Source organism: Lontra canadensis, unplaced genomic scaffold (genome assembly GCF_010015895.1).
Source record: "Lontra canadensis isolate GAN:19392208 unplaced genomic scaffold, GSC_riverotter_1.0 scaffold107, whole genome shotgun sequence".
In the NCBI taxonomy this organism is placed as follows: domain Eukaryota; kingdom Metazoa; phylum Chordata; class Mammalia; order Carnivora; family Mustelidae; genus Lontra; species Lontra canadensis.
In genome coordinates, this window is record NW_022631101.1 from 4423323 (window position 1) to 4446045 (window position 22723).

Below are 22723 nucleotides of genomic sequence, written 5' to 3' on the forward strand. Positions count from 1 at the left end.
GAAGCCCCCGGAAGTCGCCAGGCTGGGGTCATTGTATGCCTTACATCTCACTGTGTAAAATCAGCCACCACCACCCCACCCCAAAATTTAGTGACCTAAAACAAGAAATGTCTAGGTCCACTGGGTGGTCCCCTCCCAGGGTCTGCTGTGAGGGTCCAGTCAAGTCAGCCGGAACAGCGGCCCTCCGGGGAGTGATTGGGGTCATAGGATCCGCTTTCAAGGTGGCTCACTTTGAGTTTTTTAAATATTCGTTTGAGAGAGAGTGAGCACGAGAGGGGAGTCCTGGAGGCAGAGGGAGAAGCAGACTCCAGAGCAGGGAACCCGATGCGGGACTCGATTCCAGGGCTCCGGGATCGTGACCCTAGCTGAAGGCAGAGTCTCAACCGCTCAACTGACTGAGCCACCCAGGTGCCTCAAGGTGGCTCCCTTTTAAGGTGTGTGGATCGGCTGCGGGCTGGAGGCTCCATTTCTGTGCTGTGGGGGCCTCACCACGGGCACCTTGAGTGTCCCCACAACATGGCAGCTGGCTTCCCCCAGAGCAGGGGATCCCAGAGAGAGAGCAGGAAAGAAGCCAGCAGAGTTTTCTGTCCTAACACAGCATTGGCTCCTGCATATGGCTCATGGACAAGGGGTCCTTGAACCCAGTACCTACTTGAAGGGAGTTTCAGCTCTGCTTCGAGAAGGGAAAAGCGTAGGTACTTTTGGATGTGTTTTCAGACCGGTGTAGGCTGTGGCAGGTGTCAGGAGTTGGCCAGCTTTTTTCTCGGCTGCCTGGCAGTTGAGATGTGGATGGATTCCTGTTTTCTGGAGACCTGCTGCTTGAAGTGTGATTTGCTGCCCTTGGGAGTTCTGTCCATCCGTCCCCACCCCCAGTAGCCCCCCACCCCCCGCAAGAGCTTGTAGAAATGTAGACTCTGGGGCTGATTCTCAGATGGGCTGAGTCAGAACCCACTTTTCAGTAATATCCCGGGAGGATTCTAATACTCAAGTTTGAGGAGCAGCGTTCTAGAATAAGAGTTAACAATTTGGAAGTCAGCTGGAACCCAGCGTGGAACAGTGAATAAGCTGTTGGCATTTGAGAGCCGGGACCGTTGTCAAGAAGGGACTCTTGGTATTCTAGAACTCTGGCTTCAGCACCAATGATGGCTGGTCATCAACCTGGTGTAAGATTTAAGGGTAGACCATCTGCATTCTAGATAGATTCCCTTCTTGGTGAAATTGAGAAGGAGCCCCGAGTGTTCTATGACCTTGGATATTGTCTAGACTATCACCAAGGTGAATGACTCCAGAGCCCTGGTTTTACAGTAACACTGAAGGGTCTTAAAGGGAGAGTCAGTGATGGACCGTGGGCTTTTTAGAATTTATGGAGTTCGGAGAGGTGAGGATGGACCTTGGTGTCCTTGAACCATGGCCTGTAGCACAAGGCTCTGGGCTAGTACCTCTGATTGGAGCCAAAAATTTCCATGATCAGCGTCGCCTTGGATCAGAGCTCTCTATCAAAAGTTTGTGGGTTGTTCAGAAGGCAGACGGCAGGGCCCTATCATCCCATTGGTGGCGGGATAACCTTGTGGTTGGATTTTGGGATCCAGCTGCCCAGACTCGAATCGCAGCTCCAGCACTAACCAGGTGAGTTGGATACCAGCCTGTATCCCCAGCTTCGCCGGGTTTGTAAAATGGGCTTTTGTCAAGGTGAAGGAAACCCAAATGTTTGAAGCACTTGGTGCCCATTACACTGTAACAAGAGGCCCCAAGAGGTTTGTTGGAGATCCAAGAGATGGCAGAAGGAGGAGAGGGTGGCAAAGATGTTTAAAGAGAGACGTCAGAACCCTGAGAGGCTTTGAATCCTGGGCAGGGCCTGCCGGAGCATTGGAGAGGGCAGGAACGGGAGAGGCAGGCGCACACCTAGGGAGATGCCAACTAGGGCCACACCAGCCTCTTCACTGCTCCCTGAGGAGCTCAGGATAGCTGGTGCTCGCGAGCCATCCAGAAATGGCCTGCCAGTTGTCGTGTGGGTTTGTATGCGTGCCTTTTTCTGGGGGTGAGCAGTAGCTTCCGTCACCTCTGCAAAGCTCATTGTCGTCCTTAAAGAAGCAGGGTGTCCCAGGCAAGAACTTGGCACTGACGGACAGTGCAAAAAAAGACTAAGGCCCTCTGCCAAGGTGGCGGTGATTGGAGGGGGGGTAGCCAGAGAGGAAAACCTTGGCATAGGACTCCCCTGATTCCCCAGAGTGCCTCACCTCTCTGGCTGGGGTTAGGGGGAGAGGTCAGAGCTCATCTGGAAAGTGATAGAACCCGACCCTGGGGCTAGAGGGAGTGAATGTGCAACACAATACGTGGGAGCCACGCTTATTCCCAGGGCGGAAGGTTGAACACAGGCCAAGGATTCTGTGATAATGAAACCCGGAAGGGGATATTGAGCTAATCATTATTCTGATCTCGAGTACAGAGGGACATTCATGGTTCTGGGGCAGGAGGAGAACACTGGGGCCTCCGTCGCTGATACAGAGCACTTAGTATACTCCAAACGCTGTTCGTCTTCTGGGTCCAGATGGGTTCCTAAAGGCCTCCCAGAAGTAGTTCTGTGATCTCCCCCGTTCGACAGCTGAGAAGTCAGAGCGGCTGCTGGGGCCATCCTCTACCCTTGAACCAGGAAGTGGGTTCTGGGGTGGGTGTGAGGGTTGCTGTTTGGAACCAAGGGTCAAGGGATCGAGTCCAAGCATGGCAGACGTTGGGGTAGGAGGAGTAGATTGTGGATTGGTGACAGTTACAAGTGGCGATCAAAGTTCCAAGGCATGGGGACTGAGGGTGAGGTTTCTGGCCTGCATTGTTGCCTCAGTGTTGGAGTTTAGGGACACCTGTCAACGCTTAGGAGGTGGGCGAGGGGTGGTCTCCCTGTGGTACCAGCCTTCCAGGTTAGCAAATAGACTGAAGAATTAGGGGTCCTGGGTGGAATTTGGAGGAATCCAAGGGTTCCCAGACAAGCTGGTTAGCAACTTTGGGGGAGGCCTGAAGATGACCCACACTTCAGCCCTTTCCAGGAGAGAGGCTCAGATGGAAAGTGTGTCTACACCGGCCACAAGTTGGATTAAGGGTTTGGACTCAGATGTCAGCCCAACTGGGGACTTTCTGGAAATGAGTACTTGCCAGCCAGCTGCTTGGACACCACCTGTCCCTGCTCCCTCCTGTAGCCAAAAGGTCTTTCTCAATATATATTGGAGGTGGAACGGGACAGGCAGGGGTTGTAGCAGAGGCCAGTTTCCAAGATCCTGGAGCCTTCTGGAACACCACTACCCGGTAAATTTATATAGCCACATGTAGTTTCTGGCTAGCTTACTGAACAGTGTGGTTCTAGAACTTTTCAGGAAAGAAACAAAATTTTTTTGAGATGTTTATCCCCATCCCAGCAAAATGCCCACCCAAACACGAAAGGGCAAAATGGCCTTCATTGAAGGCGATGCAGAGGTCCAGCCACCTGGCTTGCCTTGGCTCGTTCTCTGCCCCCACCTCCCCAGCCAAGCAAAGGGTTCTAGAACTGATGGTGGTAGGTGGAGTGAGACTTTTACCTTTGTGCGCCATGAATTCACCCACCACCCCTTTTCCCTTCCCAAAATGCACTTTCTGACATTGGCAGTGAAGTTTATTTCCCTGGGGGTGGAGAGGGGAGTTATATACAGCAGTGACCCGGATGCCCGGGAGCCCCTCACCCCAACAAGGGGCTTGGGTGGGGAAGGGAGGCATTGGCAGAAGGCACACAGTGGCGATGTCCCGGAGGAGGCCAGGAATTCCGGGTGAGGGTGTAGTGTATCCTGGGAAACCCAGATGGGGAAACAGGCTCGGTGAAGGCAGCTGGTCCCGAGTGCTGGTCGCTCCTCTCACACCCCTGGGGCTACAGAAGGACGCAGGGACAGCCTCCATCTTTCTTCCTGGGGGCACTGGGTGGGCTGGGGGGGAGCTCTTGTTCCTGGTACTTCCTGTGGGAAGAAGCTGGTAAGTCCGGGTCGCCGGGACTGGGGACAGGTACAACAGGAAAGGCGCTCTGCTCACCGGACAGCCCGCACCAGCTGCTCGAAGGCTTCGTCCACATTGAGGCGCAGCTTGGCCGAGGCCTCGAAGTAGGCCACGTGGTGGGAGGCACCAAAGGCAGAGGCTTCAGATCGGGGGACCTGGGAGGGGGACAGCAGGAGGAGTCAGGTGTCTGCACTCAGGGTGGGGCCCAACTGTGGGAGGGAGGCAGAAATACACACTACACGCTCTAACGGGGGTGCCGTAGGTGTGGGGGTCAAGGGAAGAGGAAAAGTTTCAAGGAGATCATGGGGAACGTGCTGAGAGGGCTCGGCTCCATTAAGTAAGGAGTCCGGGAAGGCTCTGTAGACATTTGCCCTTCTGAACATCAGCTGAGAGTTCCTCCTGCGGAGAAGTCAGGGTGTCCCCTGCAGAGGCCAAGCAAAGCTCGGAAGCCTGGAAACCCCCAAAGGCTTAATCGGAAAGTTGAGTTCAGTGTGGAAATCACAGTCTCTGTGTGTAGGAAGTGGTGAGAGCAGAGAAAGGGACAAGATGTGGGAATCAAGTGCCAAGTCCAGGAGCTGGAGTTCTCTCTGGGGGAGGGGGGGGGGTGCCAGGGGAGGGCTATGAGCAGGGAAGGGGCAGGAGCAGTGGGGGGCCTGGAGGGAGGCTCACTGAGGTGGGGATGGAGCAGAGTTGGGGCAGGTCGACCTGGGGGTCGGTGCGGGTGCCCTTGGTCCCATCCAACAGTTTTCTGGGAAGTCACGTGCAACACTGGGAATGCAGAAGATCCGATTTGGGGGCAACCCATGTAGTGATGAGTGTGACAACAGAGGGAGCGGGACCAGGGGAGCCAGAGGAGGACGCTCAAAGGAGCCTCCCAGGTCGAGATGGGGGACAGGGGTTGGAGGCGGTGGGGAGTGTCCCAGACCTGGCGCTGTGTCTCCAGATCTGCCTTGTTCCCAACCAACACGATGGGGAAATCGTCTCGGTCCTTGACACGGAGGATCTGTGTGAAAAGCTTGCCCACCTCGTTGAAACTGCAGATGAAGCCAGAGGCGTGAGTTCTGGCCAGCTGCTGGGCCCCAGCCCGCCTTGCTCCGCACCCTCGACTCCCCTCACCTCTGCCGATCGTTAATGGCAAACACCAGCAGGAAGCCGTGTCCAGCGCGCATGTATTGCTCCCTCATGGCACCGAACTCCTCCTGGCCTGCTGTGTCCAGGACTGTGGACAGAGGGAGAGGGGCCACCGTGGGGATGAGGCTCCCAGGAGACCTCAGCCCCACCACCATTCCCCCACCCACTCCCAGCCGTCCTCACTGTCCAGCCGGGCTGGAACACCATCCACAGCGCAGATCTTCGTATAAGAGTCTTCGATGGTTGGGTCATAGTCAGACACAAAGTAGGACTGGGGGGACCGGGAGAAGACATCATTACTGTGGTTCCTGCAGTGCCCCAGGAGAGATGACTTAACCCTATCGCTGGGTTCTGCCTCCCCCGCCGCTTCTTGTTGGATCCCTGCTCCCCTCTCTGTGGGTCTCTGTTCCTTCCTCCCACCCTACCTAGTCTCCTTTTTCCGAGTCTCTCCCAGTCCTCTCTCTCTGGTATAAAGTACATCTCCCACATGGTGATTACGTCCTAGCTGTGCAGTATTGATCAAATCACTTCCCCTCTCTGAACCTTAATTTCATCATTTGGAAAATAAGGATAAAAATAAGACTACACTTAATCCAGCATTTGTGAGATTCGGGGGGAAATTCCTGCTAAGCATTTCACGTATGGCTTGGATCTAGTAGGTGCTCAGTTATTGGGAGATATTATTGCCCAGAATGTCTGCCTGTTTCTATCTCTCCCTCCTCCTCCTCCTCTTCCCTCTTTTTTTTCTCCTTCTTCCTCCTCCTCCCTCTCCCCCTCCTTCTCAGGCAGCTTCTCGTGTCTCCTCCCAGGGGAAGGTACAAGTTCCAATCCAGCTGCGGAGAAGCTGCCCAGCCCGGAGGCTGGGCCCCTCCCTTCCTGCCTGGGTCAGGCCAGCCTCCAGCCAGGCCTTTGGCCAGCTTTGGGTCCGCCCCTGGGTGCAAGGGGCTGGGGCCTTCTTCTATATAGGCAGGGGCTCCCATGCAGGGCCTGGCTGGGGTCTCTTGAGGAGCCTGAGGCCCAGGACCCTCTGTGGTAGCATCTCAGAAAGGAAACACCTTTCTAAGGTTTCTCTAAGGTGGGAGGGTTTCCCTTGGGAATGGGCTGGAAATTTCCCGGGCAGTGGTGGATTTTCAGGAGAGAAGGGGTGATCTGGTAGCTGGGGGTCTGAGAGCTGCCTCCTGTCTTTTAGGGGAGGGGTGCTTGGTGAGGGCTTGGCCTGCAGGGTGGGTGCAGGGACCACGCCATGGGGGGGGGATTACGAGTGTGTATTCAGAACACATCTGGAGAAGTCTGGGGTGAGAGCTGGGGAGAGTCCCAAGGTGCAAATACATTTGGGAGGTTTGTCACAGAATATAGGTACACGCCTAGAGAATCTGAGACAACCCAAAATGTGTTTACAGGGTCAGAGAAACTCCCAAGAAGTGGGTCTCTCTGGGGGTGTCAAAAATCTGGGGGTTTCTTCAAGGAGGTGATCTGGGGGCTAGCCAAGGTTTCTGAGAGATGCTCAAGGAGTTAGAGTGGAAGAAAACTTAACATGGAGGAGTGGGTGGTTTTCCCTGGGGGAGGGTGGAGGTCTGGGTCTGGTGGGGTGGGGGATCCCCAGAACAGGACGTGTAGTCATAAGAATTCTCTGGAATGGCCCAGGGGCAGGATCTTTCTGAAATCTCTTGGGTCTGAGGGTGCCTCTTCTCAGGACCAGATGGTACTGGATGGGCCCCAGGCAAAGTCTGGGCACAATTTCTAGATTCTGGGGGAGCTTAGTATCTAGAGGAGGGTAATCTCCCAATTAGGCTTTGGGTGGCTCAGACGGGAAGCTGGGACCTGGGATCTGGGGGAGATGGGGCTCAGGTTAGGGGGAAGTGACACCTAGGGGGTGGGGGCCTATAGGAGTGACTTTTTAGGGTCTATATGGGGTGACTTTTGGATTTAGGATGCTCCCAGGAGGTGCTCAAGGTCAAGTCCGCAGAGAAGCGGGGTCTTGGGTACTGGGAGGAGGGATGCGGGGGGGAGTCTCAGGATGCGAGTATAAGTCCCTTGTGTAGAGGGTGGAGGCCCTGGAGCTGGGGGGCTCAGGGTCACCATCTGAAGGGATTTTTTAAGATTAGAAGGTCTCATAGGAGGGTCTCAGTGATGGATCAAGGGGAAATCGGGGTCTCAGGGATCTCCCAAAGGGCTCAGTTCTAGGTCCCGGGGGCACCCCCCCGGGTGAGGGCCCACTACCTGGATGAACTGGATGGTCAGCGCGCTCTTGCCCACGCCGCCGCCGCCCACGACCACCAGCTTGTGTGTCTCGCTGGGTGGGGGGTCCCCGGGCCCCGGCCCCCCGCCCCGGGGCCGCCCCCGCCCTGTCCCGGACGCCGCCCCGCTGCTCATGTCGCCACCGCTGCTGCCGCCGCCGCTACCGCCTTGGGGGGAGCCGGGCGGGGCCTAGGGGCGGGCCCCGCTAATAAGACTACTGCATAATCATGAGCTCCGGAGAGAAGGACTGGAGTCTCGGGGCACTTAGGAGGTAAGGCCCGGGAAAAGGAGGAGCTATGCTAATAAGGGAGGGGGAAAGGCTTTCCTTGTGAAGGGGAATTCCGAATGGGGCGGGGATATGCTAACGTTAGGGCTAAACTCACACGGAGCAGCGCCACGCGCTCTCTGCAGGCGGGCCGTCTGTGGGCGGGGCTATGCTAATACGAGCCCTCACACTTTCGGCGGACGGGTCGGGAAAATCGTTCGGGGAGGTGCTATGCAAATGAGGATCCCGGAGGCCTGGCTTTTCAGGGCAACATCCCCTAGGCCTCGTTTTTAGTAGGCGGGGTTCGTCGACTCGCGCGCGGCCGTATATAGGCGCGCTCGAAGGAAGGAGCGGGTCTTGAAGGGAAGCTCCACCTCCGTTCTGGGATCCTAGCCAAACTTCCGACCCGGGCGTCTAGGCTGGACGCCGGAGTCTCCGCCCGCTAAGGGACCCAGGCTTCCGGTTCCCGGAGTCCCAGCCAAGCGGAAGACAGACTGGGAGGGCAGATGGGGCCCTGGAGGGGAACAGCGGGGTAACGGGACAGGGAGGGGCCGTGAGATCACTGCATTCCTAATCCCTGAGCCAGCTCGCCCAAACTGGGGTGGCTGGGTCATTGAAGGGCCTAGGGCCAGGCTTTCTGAGTCCTGAAGGAGGAAGATGAGGGTCCAGACTCCGGGGTCTCTCGGGGAGAATGAGACTGGAGTTCTGGACTCCTGGGTCCCGGGGAGTAGGGGATCAGGGAGTCTTTACTACTAGGTTCCGCAAAGGAGAGAGCTGGGGGCGTGGAGTCCAGGGGTTACGGGGGCCGGGTATTCAGATATCGATCTGAGGGAATCCGGATTGGGAACTCGAATACCTGTGTCTGTGTGAAGGACGAGTTTGAGACCAGGAATGGAAGGATGGAGGAAGGATGGGCATGAGGGCCCGACTTCTGGTTGTGAGGAAGGAGAGGTCGAACTCCCCAGTCCCAGGAAGGAGGAAAATGGGAGTCTGGACTCCTGCTGAGTGAGAGGAAATCGGAATTTGGACTTTTCCATCTTGAATGAGGAGGAGGTTGTAGGGTCGGGCTCCTCGGCTCTATATTTAGAGGGGACTTAGGAGACCGGGATATTCTGGGATCCCCAGAAGGTGGGCGGTGCAACTCCCAGCCAGCACCGCTTTTTTTCTACCGTCCACTTTTCGGAACTACAATTCCCTTGCAGCAACCCTGCTCAGGGCTCCACGTCACTTCCTGTTCCGCAGCTCTTTCCGCGCGCGCGCAGGGCACCGTGGGGCCTTGTCGCGGGCTACCGCAACCCCGCCCCCTTCACCTCTCACTTCCTTGCTGTCCCCGCGCGACGGAGGCGACGCGCGGACTACGCCTCCCGGCGTTCGTCGCGCGCCCCTGCCTGTGTGCCCCATTGACTTCTGGGAAACTGAGTCCGGAGTCTTCCCACCAGCCTTCACGGCACCGTGCTCGGTACTTGAAGTCCCGGCAAGCTCGGCGGCGTTTTAGCTCCGCCCCTCTCCTCCCTCTGCTCGCGAGCCCCCCCAGCCCGCCCCGCCCCGCGCCGGGGCCGGAGCCGCAGCCCGAGCGGCGGGGTAAGATGGCGGCGGCAGTCTGGGCCGCGGGGCTCGGGCCTATCGGGGTGGGCGGGGCGGAGTCGGGTCGCTAGTTGTCCTGGGGTCCTCCCCACACGCCGCGGGACCTGGAGGACTTAGCGGGGCGGCCTCGGGCCCGGCAGCGGCGGCGGAACCTGGTGCCGAGCGGGGGGCCTTCTCAAGGCCCCGGGACGCGTCTGTGGGTTCCGGGGGGCATCTACGGGGCGTCCCCGTGAGGACTGGGGACGTCCACCGGGCTGGACCGGGGCTGGAGCCTGCTCTCCATCACCTAGCTGGCGTGGGTCATTTCTGTAGGCACTGCTGATCGTCTTTATGGGCTGACTAGAGGTTAGGGTCTGTTTATAGGGTTCTGGGGCCATCTTGAGATCTTGAGATATGTCCCAGGGTGAAGGAGGTCTGCAAGAGCTGAGGAATATCTGCAGAGCTATCTATAGCGCCCGGGGTATGTCTGTTAGGGCTGGGAGTGTCTGCATGAGCTGACTTGAGGATGCGGCTCACCTACATGGGTCTGGGGCCGTTTACCGGGCCTGAGAGAACTGTTGGAGGGCCAGGAAGTCTTTTAGGGCCACCCAGACGGGTGGGGTATACCCACCAAGGGAGGGAGGCAAATACTGAGGTGTGCTGTGAGGCCTGGATGGGTCTCTAACCTCTGAAGAGTGTCTAATCTGGGTGACAGGAGGCTGGGGGCAGTTAGAAGGACCTGGAACCATCTAGTTGGCTTTCAGTGTGACTGCAAGAGTGCAGTCTTTATGCCTGGAGCAAATTCGAATGCCTTTTGAGGCTGTATAATCGCGTGGAGAACAAGACAAAGGAGAGTATTGGAAAATTTGCCCAGCTCAAATGTACTTGCACTTTATAATGTAATTCAAATGAAAAAGTGTTTTTAAATTCTGCATTGCCCTGGAGCTATAGAGATTAGAATTAGTCCACATTAGTGTGGGGAAGTCTGTAGGATCACCTAGATTCATTTAGTGCAATGCTTTTCAAACTCTTTTGACCTTGATCTACAGTAAGAAGTACATTTTTTGTTGAGACCCATTGCATATTCCCCTATGTGTTGAATACCAAAGTCCCATTAATTCATATTTCCACTTAACGCCCTGCGATGTACTGTGAAGATTTTTCTCCTGTGTTCAATTTATTTATTTTTTTATAACAATCTATTCGTGAACCACTATACTCCTATCATACTGTAGTTTGGGAAACACTGACCTAGAGGGACTTAGCAATGTCTGCAGAATGTGTTTTCATGTTGAAAAGCTCTAAGAGCCCTGGGTGTGTCTGCAAAGCCCAGGGCACGTCCACATGGGCAAGGGATCATCTTCATATGCCGCAGAGGGCTTGGAGATCTATGTGTCTGTACTCAGCAGGTCTCAATTAGGCTTCTGTTATGTGACAGTCACTGTTCGGCGTAGCAGGTGCTTCCCCCAGAGGTGCTGGAGAGCAGCTCCAGGGCTGGGAACTGTCCACAGGGGTTTATAGGCAGGACATGTTAGTGGGAGTTAGGGAAGGAGCTCCAGGCTCATTGCTGGGAGCTTTGGCTTAGCTTGGAAATCTGTGGTAGGAGAGAAACCTGGACCTGGGTGTTTGCTTTGCAGGTATGCGGCTGGGAGAGTGGCAGAGATAAACCTGGGCCCCTGGAGGCTAATAATGCTAATTATTGTTACTTTGTATTGAACGCTTGGGCTGTGCTGACTCTGTGGCAGAAGTCAGTCCACTTTGAATTCGCACAGCCCTTCTTGGACGTAGATACTCCTGTTGTGCCCATTTCCAGATAAGCACAAGGAGTCGGGGTGGGGGGCAGTTTACGGGTTTCAAAGCTTTCTGGGAACTCAGACTGGATATTTTCAAAGTAGCAGATTTGATGGTTACAGGGAAGCCAGCAGCTGAAATAGTCATGCTTTCTGAAGTCCTAATCCAGACACCCACCAGTGCGAGGGATCATCTCTCTGCTTTAGTATAATCTAAGAATTTCTGTGACGTCACGAAAGCTTGAGCCATGCTTTCAACCAGTGGGCACATAGGCCTTAGGTGGATGCCCTCTGTGGGGTCAGGTGGACAGCCTGCCTTTCTGAAAGCAGTGTTTTCAGTTCAGTACTGGTTTTGTACATTGCTCTATTGCAGTTCCATCTTTTGCATATAAATACAACTTTTTGGTTCTGTGCCATCGAGGAGAGTTGATGCTGTAGGAAGTGGTGTGGTATTTGAGGTACACCCAGCCCACTGGTGCAGGTCTCAGTTTGGGAAAGGAGGGTTTAGGAGACTATGGGACACGGTATTTGAAATCACAACTCAACCAAAAAAAAAATCTTGGCGTTGGGTTGGGTCTTAGGAGGGTGGGCAGTGAGGTCTTAAAGCTTGGCCGTGGGGGAAGCTGTGGGCACTTGGGAGAGCAGTGTTGAAATGGGAGGCTGGGAAGGCCTCCCTTCCACGAAGGGGGGCAGCTGGGATCCAGGCAAGGGAAGAGAGCCCACTCAGGTCCCTCTGATGTCTGCACTGGGCGTGGGGCTCACCCAAGGACTGGAGTGCAGAGGTAGAGGGGAGGGATGCCAGAGAGGTTGCTGAGCAAAGCAACGTTGGAGGCCCTTGAGGTCTTTGCATCCATTTCCTGCTCCTCCCGGAAGACCCCCCTGCGCCCTGGTCTGCATCCGAACTGTCACCCTCTCAACCACCAGGTGACCATGGAGGAAGAAGATGAGTCCCGAGGGAAGACAGAGGAGTCGGGCGAGGATCGGGGCGATGGTCCACCGGACAGAGACCCCACACTTTCTCCTTCTGCCTTTATCCTGGTAAGGCTGCTAGACACCCGGGGCCAAGGCAGGCAGGGATGGGCTGCAAGTTCCGATTTCGGGGCCCAACACCTGGGCCCTGGTGGGGAGGAGGGGCTGGGGGCCTGGACTCTTGGCTCCTCTGACGGGTTCGGATTTGGCTATAGGGGTGTCTGGAATGGCTGTCTCCCAGGAGCAGAGCTTGTGATCATTTGCACGAGTCCCCTGACTGCCCTTTCTTTCCATCCCCTTCACCCTCCACCTTTTCTCTAGCGGGCCATTCAGCAGGCTGTGGGAAGTTCCCTGCAGGGGGATCTGCCAAATGATAAAGGTATGATGGGCTCTGGTTCCTCTTAGCCTCCTGTCCCATCTCTGTGTTCTTTACCCTAATTTCATTCATAACCACTCTTCTGAGGCCTCCTGGGTACCACTCGCATGCTGGCACAGGGAACCGAAAGATGGGTCAGACTCCACGGCTGCCTCGGAGGGGCTGCCAGTCTGATGGAGGGGAGACACCATCACGGGGCGGAAGTAGTCTGAGGCACTGTGGGAGGGCAGGAGGAGGCCCAGTGGGGGAGGAGATGGGGTCTGGGAAGGCTTCCTAGAGGGGGGATACAGGGGAACTGGGTCTCTAAGGATGTATTAGAGTGGTCCAGTAAAGAGGGAAGCCTGGTAGGCAGAGGCAGCCAGCGGGCGCATAGCACTGGGCCACCTCGCAGGACTGTGTCGTCGTTTTCTGGGGCTGGTGGGCACGGGGGTGTGAGCAGGAGGCAAGGCAGGGGAGCTCCTTGGGGACTGGGCCCTAGCAAGGCTCTAAAGGCCCAGTGCCTTGTCTGGACATCATCCTGAGGGCAGCTAGGAGGACAGAGGGGTGAGAGTGCTGGCGCCTCAGAATGGTGTTGGGGATGTCCTTCCGGGACCCGAGCTGGGGCATGGTGGAAGGAGGCAGGGAGAGCTGGCAGGTCCTTGGTTCCCTTGGCAAGAGCTAGGGCAGGCTCCCCTTTCCTCTGCCCCACAGAGTCTCTGTGTCTAGTCCCGTTTCCAATTCCCCATGCAAATCTCTCTCCAGATGGCTCCCGGTGTCATGGCCTTCGATGGAGGCGCTGCCGGAGCCCACGGTCAGAGCCCCGTTCCCAGGAGTCAGGGGGGACTGACACGGCTACTGTGAGTAAGAACAGGGGGCTGGGGGCCCAGACTTGGGGAGGGTTGGGGGGGTCTAGGTCACCGGGGTCTGGATCCTGGCATTGGGTTTGGGGACCCAGACTCCTAGGGCTGGAGTCAATCAGTGGTGTTGGAGGGGCTGGGGATGTCATCTGTGGGGGTGAGCCTTGGGTCCCGGAGGCAAGTCAGGGTGAGGGAATTGGTTGGATCCCAGCATTTTCTTGAAGTTTCAGATGTTTGGGTTCCTGAGAATTTAGGGGCTGGGGAAAGGGGGTTTGTGGGTCCTCACATGAGCAGATACAGGACGGAGCCCCTCCTGGCCTATTCCAGGTGTTGGACATGGCCGCAGACAGCTTCCTCGCGGGGCTGGTGAGTGTTCTGGATCCCCCAGATACCTGGGTTCCCAGCCACCTGGACCTGCGGCCTGGCGAGTGAGTAGTTGGGCAGCTGGAGTGGGAGAGGCCTTTGGCGTGGGAGCTGGAAGCTTCCCTTGGGCTCACTCACCCCCTTCTGCCCTGCAGAAGCGAGGACATGCTGGAGCTGGTGGCCGAGGTCCGAATCGGGGACAGGGATCCGATCCCTCTGCCCGTGCCTAGCCTGCTGCCCCGTCTCAGGGCCTGGAGGACAGGCAAAACGGGTATGTGGGGCCAGGGCGGAGCTGAGGAGGAGGCCTCAGAGTTGTGCGGGAGTCTGCTGTCATTGGTAGTAATAGTAGTGATCGTGTCACTTGGACAAAACCTTTAAGCCTTTGCCTGTTAGACCAAAATAAAGGCTGTGCGTGTAGACAGACACACGGAAAGCAATCGCTAATGTGATCGCTAGCACATAGGAGTCGTTAGCTCGTGTGAGGTGCTCAGCGTCCCAGGCTCCACGAGGCAGTGGAGCTGCAGTGAGAATTCATCTCCCTGGGAGTGGGAGGCCCTTAACTCTTAGTTTCTGATTCAGTGGGTTTGGGGTGGGGCCTGGGAGTTTGCATTTCTACCTAGTTCTTCAGGGCTGCTGCTGCTGCTGCTGCTGCTGCTGGCCCCCAGAGCATTGGTGGGAAGCCCAGGTTTCGACTTCCCTTCTGCATGGATGTCTGCAGTTGGGAGGGGTGGAGAAGAGAGGAAGGCTCGGTCAGCTCAGGTGCAGCACGAGGGCAGCTAGGGGTGCTGTTCGGCAGCTGACCCTGGGCCCCCACCCTGGCCCAGTTTACGTTTCCTTTGATCTTTTTTTACAGCTGTGGGTTGACTTGGCTATTAGGCTCAGGGAACGTGATACCTAGGGCCCACCACACTCTTGGGGGCCCACAAGAATATGTTCATTTCTTTTCAAATTAAAAGCCATAGAGGATAAATAAAGGGGCATGGCAGTGTTCTAATAAAACTTTATTGACAAAAGCAGATGACCTTGGGATTTGGCCCCAGGTGTTCAGTGTCATAAATGTATCTGGAACCTGAGAGCTGTTTTGCTGGGGGGTGGGGATGCTGGGGTTATGAATTATTTTCTTATTACGGGTGGTTTTCTTCCTCCATTTGGAAACTATTAAGAATTTAGGTGGAAAAAAACTCACCCTTAATCCTACGTCATATAAAAATTATATAAAGAAGCGGCTGTCTTGCAGTTCCAGACCGCTCAGGCCTGTGGATTCCTCTCTACCTCTGGGGGTGGTAATAATTCGTAAGCAGGGTAGCAAGAGCTCATGCTCACCAGGTCCTTGCGGGTTCGGTCCCCTTAGCTGCTCGTCCGGTCCCCTCATCCTCGTGAGGTGTGAATGCTATCATCACCATCCTTCTCTGCTTTCGTTTCTTTCCTTTTTTCCTTTTTCTCTTTCTTAGATTTATTTATGTATTTTAGAGGGGTGGGGAGGGCAGAGGGAGAGAGAGAATCTCAAGCAGGCTCCCTGCCAACGCGGAGCCTGACAAGGGGCTTGATCTCATGATGCTGAGATCATGACCTGAGCCGAAATCAAGAACTGCACCACCCGGGTGTCCCCTCTTGCTTTATCTTCTTCCTCAGCCCTCAGTAGCTGGTTCTCAAGGAGCCCTCTGTGGCTCCTTGAGATTTCTCGCCCTGCTCGACGTGAGCTCCTTGAAGGCAGGGACTTTGTCTCTTGTGCTCACTCTTCTATTCCTAGTACCCCAGACCGCCCTTGGCACAAGATAGGTGATGAGTAAAAATGTCCTGAATGAATGAGCGGACCCCACTGTAGAGATGAGGAAACCGAGGCACGCAGCAGTTGAAGTCCTTGTCCTTGGTCGTGTCAGGGGTGAGGGCTTAGAGCCTGGGATCGGGTTGAGAGGTAGCTCTGGGACTGCCCTCGTGAGCCCTGGCTATCCTGGCACTGTCCACTTGACCATGCTGGCATCCTGGCCGTTGCAGCGCCCTGTAGTATGTGGTTGAGAGGGGAGGTTGAGGGCACCCCAGTGTGTGTGTCCAGAGGTGCGGCCCTGGTCCGTTGTCTCCACGTGGGATTTATGGCCCTGAGACCCTGTCTTCAGAAAGCATGGCCTCGGGAGGCAGCCAGGGTGGCGCAGGAAAGCACGATGCCGGTTGGTAGGAGGGGCGGACCCTGGTTGTTCCTGTCGCTTGTCAGCCCCTTGGATGGGGCTCGTCACAGAGTGACGTGCATGGGGCGAGGACTCCAGCGGCCAGGGCTCCCCAGCTCTGGCCTTTCCTGGCTCTCGAGAGGAAGTTATCACCTTTGCAGCCGCAGGTGATTCCCTCCATGAAGCAGGATAAATTTCTCCCAGAGGCAGCCAGAGTGTCAGGCCAGAGCTCGGCCTTGAAGGTGGTTTTAGGTTCAAATCCCGGCTGCCCCGCTCTGGCCCTTGTCTTCTGTGGTAACACTGGTCACGGGCTTCTTGGGTTGCCGGCCAGGGGACGTCTCAGGATACGGGAGTGCAGGCTCGGTGGCCACACTGACCGAGTCCACACCCAGCTTCTCCTCTCTGTGGGCCCTTCAGGAAGATACTGCAGCTCCCTGAGCCTCAGTGTCCTCCAGTAAGGACGTAGTCTCCATGGTGTGGAGTTGTGGGAATGTGCTGTGAGTCAGGCCGAGTATAGCGCTGAGAGCTGCGTCTGCTGGAGCCCTGAGGGCCGCCAGAGGAGGGCAGTGGCTGGGGTGCCGTCCTGCCCCTGGGCGCTATGCAGGACACCGGGAGGAGGGTGTGCACCTGACTGTGGTTCTCCGTCTCCACTGTTTCTTTGCAGTTTCTCCACAGCCCCACTCTTCTCGACCCTCCTGTGCCCGCCACCTCCTCACCTTGGGCACCGGAGATGGGGGCCCAGCCCCTCCCCCTGCCCCCTCCTCTGCGTCCTCCTCACCCTCCCCTTCCCCTTCATCTTCCTCCCCCTCCCCTCCCCCACCTCCCCCACCCCCAGCACCACCGGCGCCACCTGCCCCCCGATTCGACATCTATGACCCCTTCCACCCCACCGATGAGGCCTATTCCCCACCGCCTGCTCCGGAGCAGAAGTATGACCCCTTTGAGCCCACTGGCTCCAACCCCAGCTCATCTGCGGGAACCCCCTCGCCTGAGGAAGAGGAGGAGGAGGAGGAGGAAGAGGAGGAGGAAGAGGAAGAGGAGGAAGAAGAGGAGGAGGAAGGCTTGTCTCAGAGCATCAGCCGCATCTCGGAGACCCTGGCGGGCATCTATGATGACAACAGCCTGAGCCAGGACTTCCCAGGTGATGAGAGCCCCCGCCCGGACCCCCAGCCCCCACAGCCAACGCCAGCCCCCGGAACGCCGCCCCAGGTAGACTCCACCCGGGTGGATGGAGCGAGCCGCCGGCGCGTCTTCGTGGTAGGGACCGAGGCAGAGGCCTGTCGGGAAGGCAAGGTCTCCGTGGAGGTGGTGACAGCCGGTGGAGCCGTCATCCCGCCAACCCTGCTGCCACCGGGCGACTCAGAGATTGAGGAGGGCGAGATCGTCCAGCCTGAGGAGGAGCCCCGGGTGGCGGTGTCCCTGTTTCGGCCCAGCGGCGGCCGGGCAGCGCGCCCCCCTCCTGCGGCCGCGGCACCCCCCGCGGCCCAACCCCCGCCCCCGCCCCCCGCTCCCCGGGCCCCGGAGGGGGACGACTTCTTGTCTCTGCACGCCGAGTCGGACGGCGAGGGCGCCCTGCAGGTGGACCTAGGGGAGCCGGCTCCCGCCCCGCCGGCCGCCGATACGCGCTGGGGCGGCCTGGACCTGCGCCGCAAGATCCTGACGCAGCGGCGGGAGCGCTACCGCCAACGCTCGCCCTCCCCTGCCGCCGCCGCTGCGGCCGCCGCCGCCCCCGCCGGGCCCCCCACCCGCAAGAAGTCGCGGCGGGAGCGAAAGCGGAGCGGCGGCGAGGCCAAGGAGGCCACCTCGTCCTCGTCGGGCGCGGCGCCCGCCCCACCGGCCCCGGCCTCCCCCTGGGACTCCAAGAAGCACCGCTCCCGGGACCGCAAGCCGGGCTCGCACGCCTCGTCGTCCGCCCGCCGCCGCTCCCGCTCCCGCTCCGCCCGCCGCCGCTCACGCAGCACCGACCGCCGCCGCGGGGGCAGCCGCAGGTCTCGGTCCCGGGAAAAGCGACGGCGGCGGCGGCGCTCGGCCTCCCCGCCCCCTGCCACCTCCTCCTCCTCCTCGTCCAGGCGTGAGCGGCACCGCGGCAAGCACCGAGACGGCGGCGGCAGCAAGAAGAAGAAGAAGCGCTCGCGGTCCCGGGGCGAGAAGCGCTCTGGGGACAGCGAAAAGGCCCCGGTGCCCACCCAGCCGCCCTCCGGCTCCAGCTCCTTGGGCGGAGAGCGCGACAGCCGCCGCCGGGGGGCTGTGCCACCCTCCATCCAGGACCTCACGGACCACGATCTCTTCGCCATCAAGCGGACCATCACCGTGGGCCGGCCTGACAAGCCCGACCCCCGTGGCCCCTCACCGGCCCCGGCCTCGTCGCCCAAGCGAGAGGTCCTGTACGACTCGGAGGGACTGAGCGCTGAGGAGCGGGGTGGCAAGAGCAGCGAGAAGGACCGGCGCCGCTCCGGGGCTGCCTCCTCCTCCTCTTCCTCCCGGGAGAAGGGATCACGGCGGAAGGCACTGGATGGGGGGGATCGGGACCGGGACAGGGACAGAGATAGGGACAGGGACAGGTCATCCAAGAAGGTTCGGCCTCCCAAGGAGTCAGCGCCCTCCTCGGGGCCCCCACCAAAGCCACCGGTCAGCAGTGGCTCGGGCTCATCCTCCTCCTCATGCTCCTCTTCCTCCCGGAAGGTGAAACTGCAGTCCAAGGTGGCGGTGCTGATCCGCGAGGGCGTCAGCAGTACCACGCCTGCCAAGGAGGCCGCGTCGGCCGGCCTGGGCTCCATCGGGGTCAAATTCAGCCGAGACCGGGAGAGCCGCTCCCCGTTCCTCAAGCCCGATGAGCGGGCCCCCGCTGAGGTGGCCAAAGCAGCTCCGGGCAGCACCAAGCCCAAAAAGACCAAGGTCAAGGCCAAGGCTGGGGCCAAGAAAGCCAAGGGGACCAAGGGAAAGACCAAGCCATCCAAGACCAGGAAAAAGATCCGCAGCGGGGGCAGCAGCGGGGGCAGCGGTGGCCCTGTGATGCTAAAGAAGTCCAAGGCGGACAGCTGCAGCCAGGCAGCAGGGGCCAAGGGGGTGGAGGAGACCTCCTGGTCCGGGGAAGAGCGGGCAGCCAAGGCCCCCAGCACCCCGCCCCCTAAGGCAGCCCCTCCGCCGCCCGCGCTCACACCGGACTCGCAGACCGTGGATAGCAGCTGCAAGACGCCCGAGGTCTCCTTCCTTCCTGAAGAGGCCGCTGAGGAGGCTGGAGTCCGAGGTGGGGCCGAAGAGGAAGAGGAGGAGGAGGAAGAGGAGGAGGAGGAGGAGGAGGAGGAGGAACAGCAGCCTGCCACCACCACAGCCACCAGCACGGCTGCAGCTGCGCCAAGCACTGCCCCTAGCGCGGGGTCCACGGCCGGTGACTCGGGGGCGGAGGATGGGCCAGCCACCCGTGTCTCCCAGCTGCCCACGCTGCCCCCGCCCATGCCCTGGAACCTGCCTGCTGGTGTGGACTGCACCACCAGCGGCGTCCTGGCCCGTGAGTGTGCTCTGGGGCTGGGGGGTGCAGACAGGACTGAGAGGTGGAGGTCCTAGGGGGTCAGACTTGGAGGCAGTGGGGATGCCCTGGACGGGGTTGGTGCGCAGTGTCCCAGACAGTGAGGGGCTGGGGTGGGTGAGGGCTCGATCAGGGTCTGTCCAGGAGGCTCACTGATGTCTGGGTATGCCGGAAGAGAGCAGGCGGGTGAGCGCGGGGTGGCCAGCCTGGCGCAGACCGGGGGCCGCCTGCAAGTGGCCTGGGATAGCTGTGGAGGGACCAGAGAGAAGACGGGGGTGGGGGGGGCAGCAGTGTCCCTCGGGGGATGGCGATATGCCACAGGGAGCTTGAGACGGAATCTCGCCTCTGCCACCACCTTGTCCCCAAGTAACCTGGCCATATTGCCCCCGACCACATGCGTACCTTAAGTCCTAAGTAAGAACAGGGTGGGGGGGTTGCGGAGTGGCTCTCTCAGGGGCCGAGGCCCCCTTTTCCCAGCTCTGAGCCCGAGACCCATGGCCTCTCTAGGGGTCCGGGTGGGAGGGGGCAGCAGGTGGCCAGGTGTCGCTCACCGGCCCCTCTTGTGTCAAATCCTGATGTCCTTGTCCTCGACTGTCTGCCCCTTGCAGTGACTGCACTTCTCTTCAAGATGGAAGAAGCCAATCTGGCGAGCCGAGCAAAGGCCCAGGAACTGATCCAGGCCACCAACCAGGTGGGCTCCCCTGGGGAAGAGTCCCCACAGTCCCTTCTCTTGTGCCCTGACTCTGGTCAGGAGAGGAACTGCACTTCCCAGCGGGCCTTCGGACAAGGAAGGGATTGGCCGGAAGAGGAGCCTCTGGCCCCTGGGACTATTGGGAAACCAGGGTGGGAATGATGGAGGTGCGTGGTCCCTCTTCCCCTCCCCCTCCCTTTGTTCATGTTCTCTCCAACCTCTTCCCACAGATCCTCAGCCACCGAAAGCCGCCCTCTAGTCTGGGGGTGACCCCAGCTCCTGTGCCCACCTCTCTGGGTCTGCCTCCTGGTCCCTCTAGCTACCTGCTCCCTGGCAGCCTCCCCCTGGGGGGCTGCGGCTCGACCCCTCCCACTCCCACCGGGCTGGCTGCAGCGTCTGACAAGCGAGAGGGCAGCAGCAGCTCCGAGGGACGGGGAGACACAGACAAGGTGAGCTGGGCTTGGGGGCGGTGGGTGGCTGGTGGCAGCTTTGCAGAGAACGGGAATGGATGCTGAGACACGGGGGCCCAAGGAGGACAGGAGACTGATGCCCACAGGCGGGAACTTAGATCATACCAAAGTCATTAAAATGTAAGGAGCTCGGCTTTCCCTCACACGGATGAGTGGGAGATGGGCGCTGGGTAGATTTTTTTCCCCCATTACGTGCGCAGAGAGAGGGTGAGGGAGGTACAAAAGCACGACGACGTAAACACACCCACGTGCCGACACGCGTCCGGACGACTGTGTACTTCGTGGTCACTCGTGTCCCTCCTTCCCTCCCCATCCTTTCGTGTGAGAGGGAGGATGGTTTAAGAAAGGAAAGTCAGGCATCTGTTGGAGGGCAGGAGTGGGTGCCGGGCAGATTTGGACAGGTTTTTCCTCAGCTGCACTTGGCTCCTGCTCGGGAGGCCTCAGGGCGGTTTTCCTTCCGGTCATGTCTGCATGTTTTCCATCCTGGTCCGACAGCCCGTGGCCCACCTCTCATTTCATGTCCCTTTTTTTTTTTTTTTTTTTTAAAGATTTTATTTATTTATTTGACAGAGAGATCACAAGCAGGCAGAGAGGCAGGCAGAGAGAGAGGAGGAAGCAGGCTCCCTGCTGAGCAGAGAGCTTGATTCGGGGGCTCAATCCCAGGACTCTGGGATCATGACCTTAGCCGAAGGCAGCGGCTTAACCCACTGAGCCACCCAGGCGCCCTCATGTCCATTTTGTGCGGGCAGTGGACGTGTGGGTCCTGGTCCAGGGCCACTGGGAGGGCCCGGGGTCCGGCCTGGTGGAGGCCCAGCCTGGCCTGCGGTCGGGGGTGACGGCAGCGAGGGGAGTGCAGGGCTGAGGCTGAGCCAGCAGGCAGGGGAGGGGAGGCTGGGGCTTCCGCAGGAACTCATTTGGCCTCTGCTGTCCCTTCTTCCTGCTCTGTCCCCGCCTCTGCCAGTATTTGAAGAAGCTGCACACGCAGGAGCGGGCAGTGGAGGAGGTGAAGCTGGCCATCAAGCCGTACTATCAGAAGAAGGACATCACCAAGGAGGAGTACAAGGACATCCTGCGGAAGGCTGTCCACAAGGTGGGGCCCGGAGGCGAACAGGTACACCGAGGTGGGGAGAGGAGGAGGAGGAGAGGCGGACACGTGCAGACAGATGTTACCCAGACGGGGAGCTGGGAGGGGTCCGTCTGTCCGGAAGGTGAGGAGCGGGATGGGATTTGCTCAAGCCCGCCAGGGCCTGGCCTGCTGGTGGCAGGGCTACAGGTAGGGGTGTTAGCCTGGAACTGGGGGCAGCAGCTCCCATCCTAGTTGCCAGCTGTGCTCAGCAGTCCAGGTGGCAGGGACCCCGGTGGTCTGGCAGTGACCACAGCTGCCCCTCACTGCCTAGATCTGCCACAGCAAAAGCGGGGAGATCAACCCGGTGAAGGTGAGCAACTTGGTGCGGGCCTACGTCCAGCGCTACCGCTACTTTCGCAAGCACGGCCGCAAGCCAGGCGACCCCCCTGGGCCCCCGCGGCCGCCCAAGGAGCCCGGGCCCCCTGACAAGGGTGGCCCAGGCCTGCCCTTGCCCCCTCTCTGAGACCCTCAGCCACCCCTTCCCTCCTTCGCCTCTTTGGAATTCTGGACGTATTTATGGCTCCACCTCCCCACTTCCCTCCCCCCATCAGTGGGATGACTGGGGGAGGGTTGCTGCAGGGAAGAGGAGAGCCCCCTGCCCCGCCCCGCCCTGTGCCCCTTGCCCCCAAGCCTGTCCCCATCGCCCCTCCCTTCTGTTTGTGTCCCTCCCCCAATTTCATTAAAGATTTCATGAAATGTTAGCCCCAAGCCCCATGATTTCAGCCCTTTCTTTTCAGAGACCAGTCTGGGAAAGGGCTGGGAAAAGATACACAGGTGGTCTGGCCTATGCCCGAGGGTGGCTAGCCGGGTGTAACTCAGGCGGAGTGCATTCGCCTCTCTGGGCCTCAGTGTCCTGATCTTTGACATGGGTGTTGGAAGGAGGAAGACCCAGGCAAATGAAGCACTTATCGCACCCCTGGTACATAGTCAGCTGCTACTTTTTTTTTTTTTTTTCTTTTTAAAATTTATTTGACAGAGAGAGAGATCATAAGTAGGCAGAGAGGCAGGCAGAGAGAGAGAGGGAAGCAGACTCCCTGCTGAGCAGAGAGCTTGATGCAGGGCTGATCCCAGGACCCCGAGATTATGACCTGAGCCGAAGGTAGAGGCTTAACCGCTGAGCCACCCAGGTGCTCCTCAGCCACTGCTCTTGACAGAAAGTGGCAGTGGGTGGGAGGTTGGGGTCCCAGGTCCCACCTGCTCGGTGTCTTC

General features: G+C 58.8%; 2 protein-coding genes across 4 annotated transcripts; one reads left to right on the forward strand and one right to left on the reverse strand.

The window, feature by feature from the left end:
- Positions 1–3621: 3621 nt before the first annotated feature.
- On the reverse strand, positions 3622–7548 carry RRAS (RAS related). Its single transcript, XM_032839206.1, has 6 exons — positions 7360–7548; positions 5323–5410; positions 5125–5227; positions 4934–5042; positions 4045–4163; positions 3622–3971 (listed from the first exon to the last, which is right to left on the reverse strand). Exons 1-6 carry the CDS (start codon positions 7510–7512, stop codon positions 3887–3889), a joined length of 657 nt encoding a protein of 218 aa, XP_032695097.1. The 5' UTR covers positions 7513–7548; the 3' UTR covers positions 3622–3886.
- A 1502-nt stretch (positions 7549–9050) lies between these two features.
- On the forward strand, positions 9051–22215 carry SCAF1 (SR-related CTD associated factor 1). Of its 3 annotated transcripts, none has more exons than XM_032838883.1 (11): positions 9051–9223; positions 11920–12033; positions 12286–12343; positions 13082–13176; positions 13504–13604; positions 13695–13810; positions 16366–19209; positions 19836–19918; positions 20149–20367; positions 21350–21478; positions 21786–22215. In XM_032838883.1, exons 2-11 carry the CDS (start codon positions 11926–11928, stop codon positions 21975–21977), a joined length of 3945 nt encoding a protein of 1314 aa, XP_032694774.1. In that variant the 5' UTR covers positions 9051–9223; positions 11920–11925; the 3' UTR covers positions 21978–22215. The 3 variants fall into 3 exon arrangements, with proteins under 3 accessions (XP_032694774.1, XP_032694775.1, XP_032694776.1); XM_032838884.1 differs by lacking the exon at positions 9051–9223 and adding an exon at positions 9272–9571; XM_032838885.1 differs by lacking the exon at positions 9051–9223 and adding an exon at positions 9601–9686.
- Positions 22216–22723: the final 508 nt, after the last annotated feature.